At 39.4% G+C, this 21,153-nt stretch overlaps 1 protein-coding gene across 4 annotated transcripts in view; it reads left to right on the forward strand.

The window, feature by feature from the left end:
- Positions 1-21,153, forward strand: part of ARHGEF7 (Rho guanine nucleotide exchange factor 7) — a 146,868-nt gene that overhangs the window by 96,119 nt on the left and 29,596 nt on the right. For all 4 annotated transcript variants that reach the window (XM_090258797.1, XM_090258796.1, XM_090258794.1 and 1 more), the window contains 5 exons: positions 9,042-9,164; positions 14,967-15,105; positions 15,866-15,925; positions 16,634-16,780; positions 18,678-18,764. In XM_090258797.1, coding sequence (XP_090114923.1) covers positions 9,042-9,164; positions 14,967-15,105; positions 15,866-15,925; positions 16,634-16,780; positions 18,678-18,764 — 556 coding nt within the window. The remainder of the gene's footprint in view (positions 1-9,041; positions 9,165-14,966; positions 15,106-15,865; positions 15,926-16,633; positions 16,781-18,677; positions 18,765-21,153) is intronic.

The following is a 21,153-nucleotide window of genomic DNA, read 5'->3' on the forward strand; positions in this document are numbered from 1 at the left end:
TGAGTTTGAGCGAGAGAGAGAGAGAGAGAGAGAGAGAGAGAAATATTGATGTGAGAGAGAAATACTGATCGGCTGCCTCCTGTACACATGCCCAAACCAGGGACCGAAACTGCATTCTAGATATATGCCCCGACCAGGGATCGAACCCACAGCTCTTTGGTGCACAGGATGATGCTCTAACCAACTGAGCCACACCATTTTTGGAAATAGCTAACAGGTAGTTGAATAGCCATGGAATGAGGTTGGAACTAGAGAACCCTAGTGAATTCAGTGATCTAATGAATTGGTATGATAATTCAGTTCCTTATTCTAAATTTTATTTTTTAATGTGAATGTTTTTACTATATTTCTTCTAAAACATCTCTAGGGAAGACAACTCATTTTTAACTGCCAGCTAATTAAAACCATCATTGCTTATCTTTGGAGTGGTAGAAGGTAGCAACAAGTATTTTTAATTTTATTCTCATCAGACATTAATTAGTTACTTGGAGGCTGTATCTATGTCATAAGCTAAAAAGTAAGAAGTTTCACTTGGAATGTGAAAGAGAAAGCGACTGTTTAGGAAAGAAATGTTTAGGTTGACTAAGGAAACATTATAAATGGTGATTTGGGGAGTCAGTGATTGGAATTGTAGAAATTTTCTTTTATGTTTTTAGCTGTCTTGTTTCCTTTTCTCACATGGTTGCTTCTGGCCCATTCTACCTACTACGTAGATTCTCATGGCTCTGTCCTGAGCCCTCTCCTCTTCTTGCTTTTTGGCCACCATCCCAAGAGTCAAAGCCAGCTGTTGCTCTGGCCTCTTAAATCTACCTTTCCAGATCTGATCTCTTTTGATTTGTGTTTCCAGAAGTCTGCTTGGTGCTAATCTTGGAGCCCTTCAAGTCAGCTCAGCAAGAATCTACATCATTGTCCTGCCTTTCTTCATCCTGGTTACCACCCCCCTTGCCCCTTTTTTTGTCCTTATGGTTGTGGTTAAAGACTCCACTGCCCACCTGTCTGTTCTTTCTAGAAATCCTGGGTGCGTCTCTAAGGTTTTCTTTCTCTCTTCTTAGTTCTGTCCCCATGCTGCCCTTACTGCTGACACTTAACCCTGGCTTAGGTGACCTCATTTCTTCTGTGTCCTCGCACAGACCTCCTAACCAGGCCCTGGCCCCAGTTGGCCACTTTGTGTCTATCTCTCCACCAGCCCAGGCACTTTCTGATGTGGGCCTCGTTTGGTCAACACTCCACTCAGAAACTCTTCATTTATTTGATCACAGCAGTGTTTAACAAACCTGTTTTTGAGATATTTGAATGGGACATCTGTGGAGGTAAAAGCTGATTTAGAAGATCAGACCCAAAGTTTTAATATCTGTGGTAGTTCCTCAGATGGGCTCCTCTGTCCAATGACATCAGACTTCTCTCCTGTCCCTTCCCCCTCCTTGTGCCTTAGCTTAGAAAGAAAACCTTTCTTTCTGTCCCCCTGGGGGTGACGAGAAGTGTGGTTTCCCATCTAGCTCTCTCTGCAATTCTCTTCCTGTGGGTTTACTTTCTTCTGCTCCTTTTATTAAATCCTGCTTGTTCTTACAGACCCAGTGAACATTTGTTTACATGCACATTTGAGTTTTATTATAGTTGCAAACTCTTTTTCAATGTGTAACAGATATCAGTAGACTGAGTTCCTTTATATATGACAGAAGAAATTCAGCTTATTGAAGAAAATATTTCATATAGTATATATTGAAGTATTAATTGATATTGGTTGAGTAACCACATTGTTTTGTTCAAAAGTTAATTAAAAAGCTTATCTTAAGATATAAATAAATTCAGTTTAAAGAATACTCTTTGGACTGTTATAGTAACATTTTCACAGTAAAATTGTATGTGTTTTAGATTATCATGAAAATACATATTTAAACTAGAGGATATAGTTTATTTTTTGAAAGATATCTTTTTAAACTGTCCAAATAATAGCAAGCCTGGGTGAGGTAGTCTTTGGAGAATAGACTTGCTTAGACCCAGAGCACTCTTCTGATTCTGCCTGGGCCATCCTTATTAAGAAGCAAGGCATAGGACTGGAGCTTATCTGGAGATGATTTGGGGTTAATTGTACACATTTGTAGAAACAGGCACTGACCCATGTGATTCAGATTGTGGGGTTCATCTCCTGTGTGTTTGTAGAGGAAGTAGTGTCTGCTCTGTGCTCCTGGGTTGCCATGCACTGTCACCTGGGAAGCCCCTGAGTGGCTCTTTCCATAATTTCTTTACTTGTTTAGATTGTATGATTCCATAGAAACATGATTTCAAAGCACATTGCCAGTGCTACAAAGTTATGAGTTTAGGAATTTAGACAGTAATGGCAAACCAGTGGCATGTGTAGGGGACACAAACAGATGACCCAGAGAGGGAGCTCAGGAAGGCTGGTGGTTACTGGTGAGAAGAGGTCTCTGGGAGGACTCTCAGATTCTGCTGCCTTCCTGGGGCTCTGGCATCCTTTTTTTTTTTTTTTAAATCCTCACTGAGGAGGTTTTTTCATTGCTTTTAGAGAGAGAGGAGAGAGAGAAAGAGAAACATTGATGTGAGGGAGAAGCATTGATTGGTTTCCTCCCGTACACTCCCAGACTGGGGATCAGACCAGCAACCTAGGTATATGCCCTAACTTGGAATAGAACCTGCAGCCTTTCGGTTATGGGATAATGCTTCAACCAACTGAGCCACCTCAGCCAGGGCAGCTCTGGCATCCTTGAAAGAGTACTTGTGTTTAGGTTTTTGAGTCCCCTAGAGAGGACTGGCTGTGGACTGTCTGAAACCATCACGACTCTCTGAAGCCATCGCCGTGGTTTCTGTGTGGCTGTGGTCCCCAAGGCCTCCAAAGTCCCCCCCTGAGTGGGAACCTGAGGCCACTTACGTAGTCTGTGGTCTCTTCTCTTGTCTTGCCTGTCAATCATTGGCAGACTCTGCAGGCTTCATTGAGAACAGTGAAGCATGTACTAAGGTTCACCCAGCTCATAGTGATGTCTTCATGTTGTTCTTATTTGTAGTAGATTGTGAATGTTTTATCTAGTTAGCAATACTAACAGGAATAAGTGTGTTATGGGGGAAAATTGCTTAGCAGTTTTATGATTCCTCGGGAGCTTTTAATGGGATTTATTCATTTTCACTTTGGAAAAGGAAAAGGGCTCCTTGGGCATCCCATCCCCTTGTACCCTATGCTGTTACTCTTATTGCAAAGACTAGAAACTGAATGGATTGTCTAAACGTAACTTATTAGATCACTGATAACACCCTATCTGTTATCAGACCATTAATGACATTATCAGATCTTGGTCAGTACTACCAAAAGGCCACAGGTGGAAGTTGCTAACAATAACAGCCCTGTGCACCATTTGTTCCTTCATAGCTGACCTCAACACCTTGTTTCACGCCCTGCCTAAATATTATCATTCTCTGAAAAACAACCTCTGGAGCACAAGAGAGAACCAAAATGAACATCCTCAATTTTAATTCTTGTCATATGCTGCATTTATGATCTTTGTAAGTTTTGCTTGTTTGTTATGTTTATTTAGTGATCCTAGATGGTGTTATGTGTGAGACATGCTGGCACATGACCTAGGCTCCAGTCTTAGGATGACTCATGTAACCTTTCTGAGCTCTGTCTGCTGGTGCCATTTAGTGAGACTGGATTATGATGGCTTTATAAACTGTAAAACCATTTTATATGGTGATGGTGGGTATAGTGAATTCTTGCAGAATTGGTTTGAGAGAGGTAACAAAACTCTAGGGCCAGGCTCAGTGGGGCCAAAGAAAGAAAGAAAATCTTGTATAATGAAGTAATTGTTCATGTATAAGCCATGCTAACATATAACTTAATTTTAATTAATTGATGAACTATAAGAAATGAAAATTCATTGATCTAGATTTTAGGTACATTCTTCTTTGAGTGCACCCCTGGACTGTAGTATTGCAATGTCCAGGTGCAAAGTGAAATCATAGCATAATATATACACTATGCAATCATAATAATTTAATCACTTTCATGTGCACATCTCTGACAGTGTTCTTCTCTTGTTCATAAAACTTTGTCGTCCCATCATTGCGGTTACCTTCAATCCTCTCAGGTAGGCAAGTGGGACTTCCTGCTAGAGCCCTCCCATTCTAGAAGCCAGGCTCAACTGTTTCACTGTGTCCCTGAGTATGGACATCACCTGGTCAAATGTCAGTGTGTAATAGACTCAAAATAGTTGTGTCTTAGGTGTCTAAATCCTGATATAAAGCAGGTGGTCCAATGTGCAGCATCCTTGCTGTGTGTGATGACTGGTCTCTGGGTGACTTATAAAGGATGCTGCCCTTTATGCTTTCTCCCAGATGGTGTGTGCTTTCTTCCTCTGGGCTGGCAACAGTTTATATCTCACAAAATTGAGGCATCATTGGCTGTTTTACAGTCCCTTTATTTTTGTACTTGTTTGGTATTACCTAAAAAGATTGCAGCTACTTTTAAGGTAAAGAAGCTTTCTTTTTTTAATCTGTTCCCAGTCTTTGAATAGATAAAGTTTGTTAGGTCAGTGACTATGTCTCTTACAGATAGAACTGTGGCTAATTCCTGAAGGATATTTAGGAGTTTACACTTGAAAAAGAGTCTGCTAGCAGTACTGATGCTAGTTTACTTTGACTTCAGATAAGGATAAATGAACTAAACAGTAAAACTCCAGATAAGTCTGGTCAGGGCTAGATGGTTACTGCATTCCGTAAATACTGTTGACAGCTGAGCCATGAATTACTGTGCCTTTCTGTTACTGAGCAAAGGGGAGCTTGTTTATGTGGTGCCTTGGTGTAAGACCCAACAATTAGTTTTGAGAAAAATAGGTCTTTATTTACAGTATTCCAACCTGGGGGTGGGGGTGAGCACCCCTGTTCAGAGCCCTGTTTTCCCACGAGACCCAGCACTTCCCTTGCTCCCCAAAAGGCTCTAAACCAAAACGAAGCCCAGTAGTTTCCCATTTCTTACCTGTAAGCTCTCTCCTTCAGGATCTGGGGTATGTTGTCTTTAGTCTCTGTATAATATAGTCCAGGAAAACATGTGCTGTGTTACAAGTGGACCATGGTGAAGTCCAGGAAGGGCACAAGTTCTAAGAGAGTGTCCTTTCCACATGTCCCAAGTTTCAAGAGTCCAGAGAGTCCAGGAGTGCAAGGCGGAGTCCTTCGTGGCTTCGGAGTCAGCTAGAGCTGGCACGATCAAAGCAGCAGCATGCCTGCTTTCTTACTAGCCCAAGCTGCGTGGCCGAGTCCTGACTACAGACTGCATAGCAGCTTCTCACATGGCTGCTACAACCTGCTCCTCCAACATTTTCCTTCTATTGTGCTTCTTCTCATGGAGGACTGTGCCCTTCTACATCCTCCCAAACCGCATGGCCCTTCTTTCACATCAGACTTCATGGCAGACACAGACAGGGGCCCTTCAAACAGCATAGCCCCCTTCCTTGTGGCTGGCTCCTTTCCTTCAAGAAAGGCTAGTCGGTCTCCTTGTAATTGATATGCAAATTATCTTAATATCACCCACCCTTTTGGGCCCTAGCTATCAGCCTGCCATAGATATGCCAAGTACCTTAAAAGCTGTATTGTCTCCTTCCCCTAACCCCCAAACCATGGGCTGTGGGGAATTTGGGGACCCCACTGTTACATTTCCTGCTCTTTTTCTCATGATAGTAATGGTGACAATTGCCTTCATTTTTTGTTTGCTTGTTTTTTTTTCTTTTCTTTTTCTTTTTAATTTAATTTATTGGGGTGACATTAAGCTTGTTTTTTTTTCTATACCTGTAACTAATTCATTTTTGGCTTGTGTTCATTTCTTTCAATATGTTTATATATATTAGGTATTTGTTAATCTTATACTCTTATTCTAGAAGTCACTCTGGAGCCTACTGGTTTTTCATCTCTAACCCTGCTGCATGGTCTCGGGATCTGTCATTCTGCATTTTACCTCCGTGGTGTTGGATGCAGGTGTCTTCCTCTCTTGTTGCTTGTAGTCCCTCATTTCCTAGGAACATCCTGAGGAAAGAGTACATGGAAGGCAGTTAATCCATGTTCGTACTAATTATGATGCGTGGAGACAGAATTGTTGGAAGTTACTTCCATCCTCTGTTTCAGGGTTCAGTGTTGTTGACAAGGCCCAGGCCATTTTAATTCCTGAATCTTTATTTGAAACTTGTGTTTCTCCCTCAAAGTCTTTAGTGTCCTAGAACTCTGAACTTTGATGCTTGCTGCATTTGGTTTGGGTCATTTTGTTACAGAACCCCTGGACTGCTCCAATTGAACACAAACCCAAGGGCTCTTTAGTTAGGGACCCGATTGCCCGCCGCCAGAATTATAACTCTCAATACCAGAGTTTAGTGAAAAGAAAAATAATTGTTTATTTAACATTTATATAGATTTAGATTATTTGCGGATTTCTGCTGTTAAGTCTTATGTTCTTTAAAACACCCATAAACACATATCCTTGCCTTCCCCCCCACCAAACCTGGCCAGTCTTAGGAAGGTCAGAAACACTGTTTCCCTACTTTCCAAACACAGTTCAGCTTTACCAGCAGCTGCCAATCACTCAGTTCTGACTGGGGAGGTCCTTTCTGTGCTGTGGTGCCCTCCAGCTCTCAATGCAGAACCGCCTGGATTCTCAGCCTCCTTGTAAACTGCCTTCTTCCTGCAAACTGCGTGGATCCCTTCTCCTTCTCAAAACTGCATGGCGAGAGCCTCTTAAATTAGCAGCCTGGAGACCCCTTCTCCAAGCCACACAGAGAGAGCACATGAGAGCGAGAGCGAGCGAGCGAGCGAGCAAAAATGTCCGCAGCTGCTTATATATCCCTGACTGCGTCCTCTGAGGCAGTGGGTGTTGCAAACAGTTCTGACCATTCACAGACGTAGACTCTGTGTGCTTTTTCCATACGGTCCCCTGGTTCAATACCCCTCCCATCTACCTGAGGCCTTGGAAGCATCCAAGCAATTTTGCATAATGAAAGACACTAGCCACCAGCCTCAGGCATGTGGAGGCATTCTGAAAGCTGCTTCCTTCTCCCCATCCCCCAGCCGCAAACTCTGGGGATTTTTGGACTCCCTGTTTCTGTAACAATTTTGCATCCCACCTGCTGGCACTTTGGGTTCTTCCCATCTAGAGATTCATGTCTTTTAGTTGGCTGAATTTTATGGTCATTTCTTCAATGTACTTATCTTTATTTTGTTTTTTTGTAGCTGGAATTTTTATCCTGGCATGAAACTGCTTGTCCTGGTCTTCTAATCTCTTTCTTATTAATCTGGAAGATTTCAGAACTTCATTTTCCAGATTTCCTTTGACTTTTTCAATTGTGCTTTCATTTTAATTTTCAAAAGCTCCTTTATTTTTGTCCTGAATGTTCCTGTTTTCAAGGTATTGATATAAGAACATCTAAACGTATAGAGAATTTTTACAAAAACTTACTTGAGCCAAACTGAGAATGCATCTGGAAGCAATATCCTGTCAACTGATTGAGATAAATGCTGTGGGAATAACAGTTTGTAGTTTCTTTTTATGCATTTGAGATTAAGGAGAGAATTGAGGGAGATTACTTGGAGATTGGAGAAGGCAAGGTGGAGATTGGATTATAGGATAGTTAACAAGATTACTTGAGGGTGGATACCTAAAAGGTGGTATCAACCTAGATGAACGGAAACAATGCACCATTTGTTTAAGGAAGATAAACCTTTTACTAAAAAGATATATGCCTGGGGCCTGACTACCCACCGTGACCTGTCCAGTTAGGAATTTATGATCATATCACCCTGTGAGGTTACTTTCCATAGAACCCCCTTTTCATCCACAAAAACATCCTTTTCTGTTTTTCATAGATCTTGTGTTATTTCTCTCAGGATTAATTACAATTCTTTTGAATATTTTTTCTGCTCCCTGAAGAGTAACTATCATGGTTTTTCCCCATTCACATGCCCCACCTTTTGTCCTTTGTCATTCTTGTTAGATTTTATTTTTTCAAAAATGTTTGGTCATATTTTTGTGTCTTCTTAAAATTAAGGTTGATGCACTAAACTCTTGAGTGGAAATGCTGACCGGGGGTTGAAACTAGACTTTTGTTGGGGAACTCCTGGTATTACTATTTTTGGGTCACTTTTTCTTTGGGTCATATTCCCTTGGGATAAGAAAAGGCTCATCAGCTTACCTCCTTTGAAGGTTATAATCCTTCCTGTCAGCGCTCTAGGGTGCTGGTGGGCAAAGGAGACTTGAGGTGAAGAGAATTGGTCAGTGTCCTTTCATGCTGTTTTCTAAGGACCCCTCCTCTGAGTCACTGCTGGGTATGCTCAACCAGAGACCTTCTGGTCTCAGACCTTCACTCAGCTATGGTTGTGGCTCCACTGCCTAAGGGCGGTCTGATTGTTGGGGTCTCAGGTGTGGTCTTGGAGTTGGATTTGCCTACCCAGTTATGACCGCTCATCATCTGCTTTTCAGCTTCCAAAGTGGGTTCTGATTATCTCTTTTTCTGTTCTTTTTGTTTTTGTCAGTTTATGCCGTCTAAAGGATCAGGACAACCACCATAGTACGGGTTTGGGAAGGAGAGGGCTTGATAGATGTGCTCAGTGCCCAGTCTTCATCTAAAGGGAAGGGTGACTTTTGTATTTTTTTGTGTGTGTGTTCCTGTCTTGATGCTACTTTGGTAGAAAAACTCACTCACCAAACAGCCACATTTTATAATTCTCCTTGTTTTATGCAAAATGTAAGACTTCATGACATCTGTTTTTCTCACTGCCCAAAGAAGCCTGGACTTGTGGGTTTTTCTGGCATCTGGATGCTGGAGAAAAGGTTGGGGGTTAATTCCCTGTTTTGTAGCAGAGCAGCTTTCAAGGTAGGTGCTTCTCCCTACTATAACCATGCTATGAACAGATATATTCTGGAGTTTGTGCATTTTGTTTTCATAGGGTGGTACACAAGGAGGTCTTTCTTACTCAAAATATTCTGTTTGTTACTTAGCAATATTCTTTCTGCCTGTAAAACTTAGGGTTATTTTGTTTGTGTTGCGTGTTTCCAGGTTGCCTGAAACTCAGCAGAGAGTTGGAGGCTGCTTTTTAAATATGATGCCACAAATGAAAACCTTGTACCTTGCATATTGTGCCAATCACCCATCTGCAGTGAATGTTCTCACGGAGCACAGGTGCGTTCACTTAGACACCTTACCTGAAGGGAAAGGACTTCTGGGGGTATCCTACAAAACAATGCTAGTATTCACTTGATTATTCAACAATGAAAATTTTAGTAGCCCCTTAAAATTAGTGCCTGAAAAGTACTGGTAATAAGTCTTTGACATATTAGTATTTCTATAATAGAAAAGGCTATTTTTGGAAGTTTCCCTTTCAGCCTAGAGCCCTTTGGACTGAAAGAGCTGGTAAGATTTCTGGAATGTAGCTGCAAGCTAAATCCAGGCTACCAGAATACTTCTTTCAGGTCATAAAACTGGAAGTACATGAGACTCAATTAGTTTGCTTTTGGAAAAAATGTCCCATTTGAAAATTAAGACTGGGTTTCATAGGTATATTGAACATCAGGTTGGAGACCATTAGCTTTATTTAGCTTTTTGACCTGAAACAAAATTAAAACATGTGAAACAGAATGTACAGATTTTCTGCCAGTTTAAGACCATCCCTTGTCTGCTTCCTGAAAGTTGTAAGAAGACTGGGGAGCATTGCAGTCATTAGCAGATGTTAGAGGGTGCAGACACACACATTTTAATTAATAAGTGTTTTAGAAAAATGTTTATTGTTTCTTTTGAAAAGTTCAATATTTTTTAAGCCATAAATGGAAAAATAGTTTTAGTATCATCACGGTAAGTACCACTGTGCTTCTAATTCTAATATTTAACTTCATTTTTCTCTAAATATTTCAACTTAAAACCTAGAAACTCTTCGTAAGCAAGCATTGCTGAGTTGTTCAGAGATTGAGTTGAGGTTGAAGTGCAGTGTCCTGATGAGCATGAAAGTGGTGGCAGGGCTTCTGGATCAGTCAGACCTATTTGAACTGTAACTATGGTTTTTAAGCAGGTGGGCTGGGTCACCTGACACCTCTAAAAGTGCCTATTCCATAGGGTTACTGTAAGCATTAAGCAAGTGATCAGAAGTGAATGAACATGATAAAAGTCCTGAAATGAAGCTGTGGTCTTTGACATGGTGATGAAGAGAAGGGGACGTGAGGATATACAGTGTCCAACAGAAACAGAAAACCCAAAGGACATCCCCTCTCATTGCCTTGCCCTCCTTCACCTTTCTAGGAGGGTAGGCTATGTTAGTGGGCACCTTTCTGAAACCATGAAGCATATATTCAGTTATGCTCTCTGTTGTCTACCTCTGGGAATTACAAATTAAATGAAACTTTTACAAAAGTGAAATGGAGGGATTAAATGTGTTTCTGAAAAAATTTAAAGGAATTGTTGATGCAGTGATGGGAGAGATAAGCAGAAAATAAATAGAATGTTAAGGCAAAATTATTATCATTTTTATCTTTGCTTTCTCTCCCTCTTTTTTGAGGTGATTGATTCTCTAGGATTGGGTTAGAGGTATGGAGTGGGGGTGAACAATTTTAGGGAAAAATTCTTAACTAAATATTTTTCCCATGAAAGTGAAGATCTGTCCTGAAGATGACATTTAAAGCAAATTCAGGCTGTTAAAGTTTCCTAAAATAATACTTTCAAGGGAAATGCTTACAAGTAGGTGCTGTTTATCCTCTCTTCTGTACTGTTACTTTGATAATTGTGCCGTAGTTGAAATGAAAGTATAGCATTTTCCCAAAATAACAGAGAAAGAATACAGATAAGTTTCTGAGGGGGGAAACTGTGCCTCCTCCATGTGGCTTGTCCCAGTGTTGGGAGGTGGGTGGACTGAGGTCATTCCCTGAGAGTGTGAGCCTCGAGAGTGGATGGGCAGGATGCGCTGCGTATGTGCCCTCCAGAGGTCCCTGAGCAGTGAGAGTTCCCACTCTGTTCCCAGGTCGGACCCCACTTCTGAAGTGGAAGTCCATGAATTGAGACGAGGATCACAGTTGGCTATAGCTTCTGTCAGCATTCACCTCTGTCATTCTGGATCTTGTACCACTTTTCTACTTCATTTCATTTGTGGAAGTGTTAAAGCTGCCATGCCTATGGGTAGATTAATCTGTGTTTATGCTTGAAAATGTTTTTTAAGGATTTAAATGCAGATTAAGATCTGCAATCTTAATGAGTTTAAATTCTTAGTGTGAGTCTTGTGAATGCATTTATAGAACTTCCAATTCTAGAATTATAACTTATATGTGTGTACCTTTTGCATTATCATATGATAGTAGACATCATATGTTAATGGCTACCTATTTTGAATGAATTATGGGTTTCATAATTTAGTCTGTCAAACGAATTTTGTTTTTTCCAGCAATTTAATTGTTACTTTTTTCTTGGCTACATGATATGTCTTCTTTTTTTTTTTTTTTTTTTTTTGCATTCTTGTATCCCAAAGTGTCATTTCAGTAAATACAGAGGAGTTAACCTGTATAAGGATTGTTCACATCAGTAGAAATTGAGCTGAAAGAGCCATTGTTTTGTCAAAATAGCTGTAATCAACTTGTTTTGTTTTATTGTACTAAATTTTTAAAAAGCCTGAAAAATGAAAGTGATCTATAAAGATTTACAAAGTTCTGTTTTTTCCTAAACTGTACACATTCTAGCATTATAACAAAAATGACGTGTATATTAGAAGAAGTTACTTTTGCTTCCAAATATTTTCACTTACATTTTAAGTTGTAGGGTTTTGGGGGAGGAGGGGTGATAAGGATAACTATTTTTCTTTGCTATAACTATAGTTATAAAATTTAAAATATAATTCTAAAATATCAAAAATGACATGAATAGACTTTACTGTGATTTTTCTCCTGGTAGAAAAGGCTCTGCATAGCTGATATATAAGGGATTTGAAATACACTCTTGGTACCATAAAGTTTCATTTTTATGCGATTTTGCTTGATAAATTGTTCAATACTTAGAGAAATGCACATAAAATATAAATTGCTCCATCTTAAATTTATCATTTTACTCTATTCATGCTTTAGGGATTGACAGAGTGAGTAATTTGAAGAGGAGCATTTCTGAGGAAGGATTTATGAAGAGTGTGGGGAGGACACTGTGAAAGACAAGGCAGGATGGTGTGGTCAGAGGGGCCAGACCAGGCACAGTGTGTCTGCTCAGGCTTTGGGGCCCCACCTGGACTCAGCCATTTTGCTAGCAATGAAAACAAAGATAGTGGCCTTCACTGGGCATCCTCATCTGTAAGCATGTGTAATAATACTAGTATCACAGGCCCAGAGTGATGTTTATGAGAATCATGTTCAGAAGCATTTGCTCTGATGCCCAGCACAGAGTGCGCCTCTTAGTATCACTCCCTTCTCTCCATCCTTCCTTACTGCTCTGTCTGCAGCTCTCGCTTCTGCTTGAGCTCAGCAGAGGGTTGGGGGAAGGTGGAGAGGAGGCAGCAGGTGAGAGCCAGTCTTGGAGCACTCTTCACTTACCCCCCACCCCCATCTCTTGTGGGAAGAAGGTGGTGCTGAGGAAGGGAAAATGCAAAATGATGATAAAACTATGCAAACAGGTACTTCACGTACTGCTCATGGCTTTTAAATCACCACAACCTCTGGGATAAACACTGGAATAATCCACAACAAGATTCTGAAATATTACTATTGCTGGTTTCAGTAATCCCAGCCCTATGGTTTTCCAGAGAAAACTATTCTTAGAGAGCACAAAGTTACATACACAGAGATACTGGACTGTGCAAGCACACACACAACCGTAGAAGTAGTTTGACAGCTTCTAGGCAGTAACATTTTAAATTGCATCACCATGATGGCTGTCTTACAGGAAAGAAATAAGGCTTGTTTCTTATAGAAATGAGAAAATTTTTATCATATGTGTTAAGTTTTTATAACTAGGATTATGTTTTTCACTTTTTTGTAAGTTGCTTTGCTTTTTGCTAATATCTGCTAAATGTGTGTAGATCTATGTGTATTTATTTAAAAAGTTGATATTAGCCCTGGCTCATGTGGCTCAGTGGATTGAGCACTGGCCTGTGAACCAAAGGGTTGCTGGTTCAATTCCCAGTCAGGGCACATGCCTGGGTTGCAGGCCAGGTCCCTGGTTGGGGGTGTGTGAGAGGCAACCACACATTGATGTTTCTCTCCCTCTCTTTCTCCCTCTCTTCCCCTCTCTCTAAAAATAAATAAATAAAATATTAAAAATATATTAAAAAGTTGATATTAAGATTTATAATGTATCAGTGGTAGATAGGTAGCAGGTACTATTAATGACATTATTACTGTATTTTTTTATGCGGCCCAGAAATGCACTCTGATTTTAAATGCAGTGTGCCTTGTTTGACCAGGCCGCCTGAGTTTTCACAAACCTGAGTTTAGATAGAAGTAATCTTCTGAAGATGTTTTACATGCTTAAGCAACATTTCCTAGTGGTTCATTAATTTGTTTCCAGCCTGATGTTTGAAACCTTATATTTCTAAGTTGGTTTAGTTAAGTAAGATAATTTCTCCTTTAGATGCATTAGCACAATCAGTGTGATCAGCTGAGGATGAAGTAACAGGTGGGGAGTGCCCTTATTGATTTTTGTTCTCACACCTGTTCACATGAAGTGATTTTAGGTGGAACCATAGGAAACTGTTACATTCACCACTTTTAAGCCAGCAGTTTCAAATGATTTAGTCTAAATATTGTATATGTTTTTACTAGGAGCCCTTAGTGTGGCTGGTATGCTCCCAAGAAGCTTGAGCAGGGGGCCAAGCATAGCTGGGTCCGGGGAGGGACAGTAGTACTGTTCCCAATAGGTGACATGGGGATACAGAGTCCACCCTGTTCTCTTCCCAGTGGGTGACCTTTTTTTCTCCTAACCTGTCTTTCTCTTGGTTTCCAATGTGGAATGACACGTGCAGCACTAGTGAGGAACACAGACCCAGGTTCTCGCATGATCTTAAAGCATCTTCTATCCTTCCAGGGAGAGACAGAAACGCAGAGTTTCAGTTCACTAATATGAGTCATAAATGTGTCAGTGACAGAGGTTTACTCCCACTGCACTCCTGGCTTTCTTGTGGTCATTCTAAAGGCCATGACTGCTGAATTGGACTGTTCAGGGCAAACATACTGTGCATAATGGAGGCCTCAGGAGAGCATCATTAGTTGTAAAAGGTGCACAAATAATCAGTGAAGTTGATGGAGAAAGAGGAGTAGTAAAATACTAAAAACTTCTTTTTAAGCTTTTTAATTTTCTGAACATGTAATCAGTTCCCTCAACACTAATAGGGATAAGTTTCTTCTTTGCAAATTGTATGGATTAAATGAAATGGTGATGTGAAAATACTTTAGAAATTCTAAAAACTAAATAAGTATTAATGATTTTATTGTGCTATATTGTGCGCTCTAAAGGTCGAGAAATGCTTGTTTCTCGCACAAAATGCGTTAGGTTGCAGTGATGTTCAAAGGGTATTTGGTGGACCGATAAGCATCTGGAGTGTTAATGCCTAGATTAAGTTTATTGTAGTTTTGAAGCATCTTTTCTGCTTGAAGTTTCCAGATAATTGAAATCTATTCTAGCTCTTAAAAATGCATGCTTACATTTGAACACTTCTTTATGAAATTGACTCTCTGAAATTGCCTTCTATGAGTGGAATTGCATAGGAAACCACATGTATTCTATATTATGTACAGTTCTTTTTTCTCATAATGAGAGAAATAACATGAACCTTCTGGGGGCTTCACCTTTGGTGTTTTGAAATAACCGGCACATGTTTGGCTAGAAAAGTGGTGGTTTTAACAATATTAAGATACCCTGCTATATTTCATATTCTTGGTGATTGCTGGTGGGGATAAGAGAGCGTCATCATGCTGAACTCTTAACAGCAGTGTCTTATTCTTTTATTGCTGGCTGCTTGTTGCTCAGTGAGGAGCTGGGAGAGTTCATGGAGATGAAAGGTGCCAACAGTCCGGGGATTCTCGTGTTGACCACTGGCCTCAGCAAACCATTCATGCGCCTGGATAAGTACCCAACTCTGCTCAAGGAGCTCGAGAGACACATGGAGGTACTGCTTATCACGTGTCTGTCACTTGGGGATCTGTTAGCCACTGTCAAAGACATTATTATTAATGATTTATTTTAGAGGCCAGAACCAACAAGAGTTTGCCAAGGTTTTTAATTCAGTCGATTTTCAGAATGATTTTGTTAAGTACTAAGTTTTTTCTTCTTACCCCAGATCCTTTATCTCTTCTTTCATCTACTGCTGCTGATAGAATAAAATACCAAAAGGTAGAAAATGCTGATAGCATTGAGGAGTCATATCAGGAACATTAGCTACAAATATAAAATGCATAAGTTGTAGAGTTATGTAATGTTAAAACCATCATTTAATTAAAGATACATGTTATGTTATTTCTGAATAACAGGCTGTGGGCCTTGCAGAAATTTGAATTCAAGTTATTGGCTAGGGTTTGTTGAACTTTTTCCATAAATGGCAGAACAGTGGTTCTCCACAACTGCTCACCTATTGCCAAAGCAGCAGAGACTGTGTGTAAGGACAGGGTGTGGTATGTGCTATCTTCACTCACCACAAGAGATGTTTTCCTGGCTTGAACTCTTAGCTTCTCTCTTCCAAGTTATTGTTTCCCCTAAGCCCACTGGCTCCAAAATTCCCTTAAAGAATAAGAGGTGTCACTTCAGTGCTGGGAAAAATAGGATTAATTACAGGTTGAAAAGTGTTGGGAAATTCAAGTTAGTCTATGGAGAGCGCCTTTTTAAGACAAATTTCATTATCAAAGCTAATGATGTGTTTCTCTTATTCAAAGGATTATCACCCAGATAGACAAGATATTCAGAAATCCATGACAGCTTTCAAAAACCTTTCAGTAAGTGATTAAGCGTATTATGGAGTTTTTCTCAGATATTATTGCAAATGAATGTAGAAAAGTTGTTTATCAGCTGAAAAAGTTAGATGATAGAAAAAATTACCTGTGAAGTATAATTTAGGTTTACTTTGATGAAATAAAAATGAGTATACATATAGTAGTTATTCCATAACCGATTAATTCTCTTGCTTTACTAGACACTAGAACAATGAAATGATAATTGTTTAAATTTTTAAAAGGCATAATTGATGCTATAGCTCCTTGAAAATGATTTAAACATCTTTTTAACCTCCATCTAGTGTCTCTAGTGATAGGATGTGAAATGGGATACTAGTGGTTCCATTTTATTTTTTGTCATGCTGTCTTACTGTGTTTCCGAGTTATGCACCTTATTTATAGCATAAATGGTACTTACTCCCCCCCCCGCCCCTTTTCAGTCTTCTATGTTGGCAAATACTTATAAAATCCAAAAATATTTCTCTTTTCCAGTTTACATTTTTTTTCCTAAAAGTGGCAAGATCTATATTTTTCTAAAACAGTGTTTCTTATTCCAGGGAGGGTTATGTGTTTTGGCTCTCTTAACCTGATTCCATACCTGTGAATTAAACACATTGTTCAGTAGATAACCAGTCTTAAGATGAAGTAAGATACAAAGCAGTATGGCCAAAACTTAACAATTCTCTTAGAGTGTTCTTTTATGTCTATCAGGCCCAGTGTCAAGATGTACGGAAAAGGAAAGAGCTGGAGTTGCAGATCCTCACGGAAGCCATCCGGAGCTGGGAGGGAGATGATATTAAGACCCTGGGCAATGTCATTTACATGTCCCAGGTCATGATTCAGTGTGCTGGAAGTGAGGTACTGCAGTGCATGTTGTGACCGTTTTTGTCCCACTGTGCAGAGAGGGGATGGGAACAACAGTGGAAGAAACACATGAGGGGACACCAGCCATGTGCTGTTGGACTTTGTTCTATTCCAGTGTCTCAGTTGTTTTCCCTGAAATCAGTAAAACGCCTTGTTTTATACAAGAGCTGAACATAATTAAATGTGATTTGTATTTTATAAATGCTTTTTAAGTTTCCTCAGTTATAGTCAAGGTTATAAATACTTTAGAATGGTATGTTTTTATGATTGTGTAATACAAGATTTAAAGGAGTATCAAGTGATAGCAGCATTTTAATAGGAGTCCTGTCTTATAATTCGTTGTTTACCTTTTCTCCTTGCCAAATAGAAAAGTGGTTTCCAGTATATTAAAGAGGCTTAGCTAAATGCAGCCAGAGAGCCGTTATAATCAAAGTCTGTATCAGTATCAACTAAGAGGTGGTATCCAGACAGGATTTTAGATTTCTCATTAAGAGTCCAGTTTTGCAAATATCTGCCACAGAGAAGTATGTGTTTCTCTGGCCATGGACTTCCTACTGATACTGCAATTCTAAGAAATCTACTTTTTTGATGGTTAGTTCATTATACTTTTCTGTTATGTCTACTAATTGGCACTTGCTTGTGGGAATTATAGTTATCTTACAGGTTTGGTTTCAGTGAGAAATGAAACCAGCTTCTTGTGATATCTCCCACACAGTGAAAATTGGGCAGTTTGTGTTTCAGCGTTCACATGAGTTTATGTTCATTGGGTCACTAAGCTAGTACCTCTTTTTGAATTTTATTCTATTTTTGTAAAGAATAATTAACATCAAAATTGTTAATGATCTATTTCAAACATCAGGTTTTTAGGACAGTAAGAAAACTGAAACTTAATACTCACAATGCATATTCTTTCCTGCCTGTGAAATTTTAAAATATTAGCCTTCCAGATTGTTTTTGAATTATGTGCTTTAAAATTTTATTTAAAAATCTGTGAAAACATTTCCCAAAGTGTTTTTTTTTTTTTTGGAGTAGTAGATCTACAAAACAGTAATTACTAGGTGCCACTCAAAAAATGATTCAAAGTTATGTTCACGACTGAAAAGATTATAATTAGTTGTAAAGATTTCTTTTTGACAGGGCTCCTCAGGGCCTTTGCCCTGAATATTCACAATGTATATTGTGCACCTTTAAGAAAGGAATATAAGAAGTAGTTTTCAACAACTTCTTTAGAGTGTAGAACCCTTTTTTCAAAGCACTTTACATATGGCTGGTGTTCTGGAGTCTGCTTCGCCTATTACTTGACTTTTGTGGGCTTAGTTAAATGGCAGCTGTGGTAAGGGCTCTCTGTTTCTCCTTCTGTTTCTACTTTTAGGTTCTGGGAATTTTTGTCCTTTAGTTGTGGTCTTGGGCTTTTCTTACCGTATGGAAGTGAATCATTTTAAATATATAAAAAATGCTTTTAAGTATTTTGTGTAAACTAGATTAAGTTTATGGGATGGATGCAAACAGCATTAAATTGATAGTATAAGGAGTTTTAGGTAAATACTAGGAATTATTAATAGATCAAAATTAATTTTAACATTTCATCTTACCTATCTTAGCATGAAGGGTCCACCTGTTTTCCTCCTTCCCCACTAAAATTTTACAAGTTCTTTTAAAAAGAGTTAATGGCAGAGCTGTACTCTTCAACCAAATTTTTTAAAAAGATATTACACAAGTCTCAGAATTCATTTTAATTTTGTTTCCATTTAATTAGCTAGTGTAATTTGGTAGAGAGAAATATTTAAACAACAAATATAGTTGTTTTATAAGGCTTAATTTAAATATATGTTCTCACATCTGTAAATATATGTTTTTTGAAAAATTATTTGTATTTTTTCTTTTACATTAGGAAAAGAATGAAAGATATCTTCTACTCTTCCCAAATATTTTGCTAATGTTGTCTGCTAGTCCCAGGATGAGTGGTTTTATCTATCAGGTAAAACACATTTTTAAATTTATATTTTGTTTATTGTGGATCCGAGAATAATTTCCAGGCATATTTTGAATTTTTGCATTAAATACTACCTGTATCTATGTGTTTTTGTAGTGTTATGTGTATAGTGTTACACCTTCAAATATGTACACACAGCTCCTGTGTATGTTGATGTCACTGTACGAACATCCTAAGCAAAAAAAAAAAGAGGGAAACAAATGAAATTTTTAGAGCTATTTCCTAAAGATACAGATACTGAGGTACAAGGCTAGCTCTGTCACCACCTGAAGTCATGTCTTAGAGTTGCCACTTCTTTCCTGGTCATTGTGGTGCCATCATGGTGCCCCTGTGGGCTGGGTTGAGTGGGACAGTGCTTCAGGCCGAGATGTTTCATAAGCAGCATAGCATTGTTAAGAGACATTGAGAGATATCAGGTGATGTAAGTAGTAGTGTATAATCATTTAACCTCTTTATAATTAACAATTTCGCTGATTTTCTCTGAGAAGATGTAAGAGCTGATTTAAGAAGAAAATACAAGGGGAGACCTTTTCTGGTTTTTTTTTTTTACACAGTTGCCCCTCAGTATCTGCAAGGAACTGGTTCCAGGATCCCCTGTCAAATACCAAAATCTGTGGATGCTGTTCAAGTCTCATATAAAAGAGCATAGGACAGTGCATACAGTCGGCCCTCCCCATCCTTGGATTCCCAATCATGGATAGAAAATACTGTTTTTGATCTGCAGTTGGTTGAATCTGTTTCTGTGAAAGCTATGGATATGGAGGTCCGACTGTAATTTAAAGTGGTGGTATTAAGCAGATTATATTTTCCCTGTATGTCTAGTCGGTGCTTCTGACAAGGTTTCATTGCCTCTTTTTCCTGTGTAGTTACAGAAATGAATGCCTTTCCCATCAATATGGAAAGGCCTGGCCATTCATCGTACTGCTCCAATATAAGTAACCAGTTTGTTTTCTCTGAGTTTCATTTTTTAGAAACTAGTGTGTTGTTTTGTATTGTCCTCAACAGGAATACTAGTGAATCCTGAGTCTAATGTTGTCTATAGCTTGTTTGCATCTCCAGAAAGCTTTGTCTGCCATCCAAAGAGGGGTTGTCATCACACTTTATTCCAAAAGGAGCACTTTAAAATTTGATAAAGCAAATATATGGACAAACCGAGAAAAATAATGGCTCCTAATTTGTAAGGCTGCTTCTGAGCAAATGTCTTTCACTAATAGAGCAGCTACTTAGGTTCCCTCACATTGCCAGCTCCTGATAAACGTAAATTGAGTCCTTTTTCATCAGCACTCTCTGGTTTCATGTTTTATGCCTCAAGAGGCTGAGGTGGGGCCCTGCTCTGACCTGAGGAAGCAGCGGTTGTTCTGGGTCAGGTCAGGCCCCAGGTGACAAGGCTGGTGCGTTTGCTGTGGGTGTAGGCATTGATGTGCCACAGGAGACCTCATGCCACCAGTTGGACCTGTTTTCCCACTCTGCACAATTTCCTGGGAGGTGTCTCTCTGAGTGCTATGACCTACGTATTGTGAATATTTGTTTCTGGCTTTGAGGGACATTAAAAAACATTATATCTAGCAACAACCAGAACCTTCTATCCCTTGGTGTTGATTTGCTAGGTTAGATGCAGTCACATGGCTTTATTTCTGCAAGACTTCTCAAAGCTACTAATGCAGTTCTTTGTGTTACGAACCTTAGAAAGCGGTGTGCAGTATACAGCGTTTTTCAAATTTATCTGACCACGGAAGGACCAAGCTCTGTCTAATGTTCCACCTACCAAATGTCAGGACAGACTTTGTTGGCCTGGACATTGTTGATGTGGTGGACTGGATCAGCAGCACGTCTGGCCGTCTCCTTTATACATATCAGGAGCACCTACATCTCTGTGACTTTGCCAGTGTGCTCTGCAGGGCAGCCCTTCCCCTGTACCTTGCTGAGAACTACTTTCGGAGGTTCTTGACAGGCAGCTTGTCCCCAACACTGATACACTTTTCCTAAAGACTTGCTCGGTCACCACGTACCATGGTATATCCATGGAGATATTTGGTCCATGCCCACCCATCTATCTAACCTCATGTTCCATGACTAGCTAGGCTACTGAGGCAAGAAGAGTTATTGGCCATACAGCCACAATAGTCTTTGGACTGATAAGACATGATAACTTTTTATGTATTAATTTTATAAACCAAAAGTAAATATAAATGGTATGGGCTGTTTTAACCCAGAGATATAAGGGTAGACGTTTTTGATAGGACCAAATTTCAGGGACCTTTCGGTGTGAACCAGATGTCTCAGTGGATGTTATAGGTAGGCCCAAATGTCCTACAAGGTGGTTTGCAGTCCCTTTTTGCTCTCTCTCCCATGACATTTCCTGTTTTGGTTCCCA

Source organism: Furipterus horrens, unplaced genomic scaffold (genome assembly GCF_987537825.1).
Source record: "Furipterus horrens unplaced genomic scaffold, mFurHor1.1.pri manual_scaffold_12, whole genome shotgun sequence".
Classification (NCBI taxonomy): Eukaryota; Metazoa; Chordata; class Mammalia; order Chiroptera; family Furipteridae; genus Furipterus; species Furipterus horrens.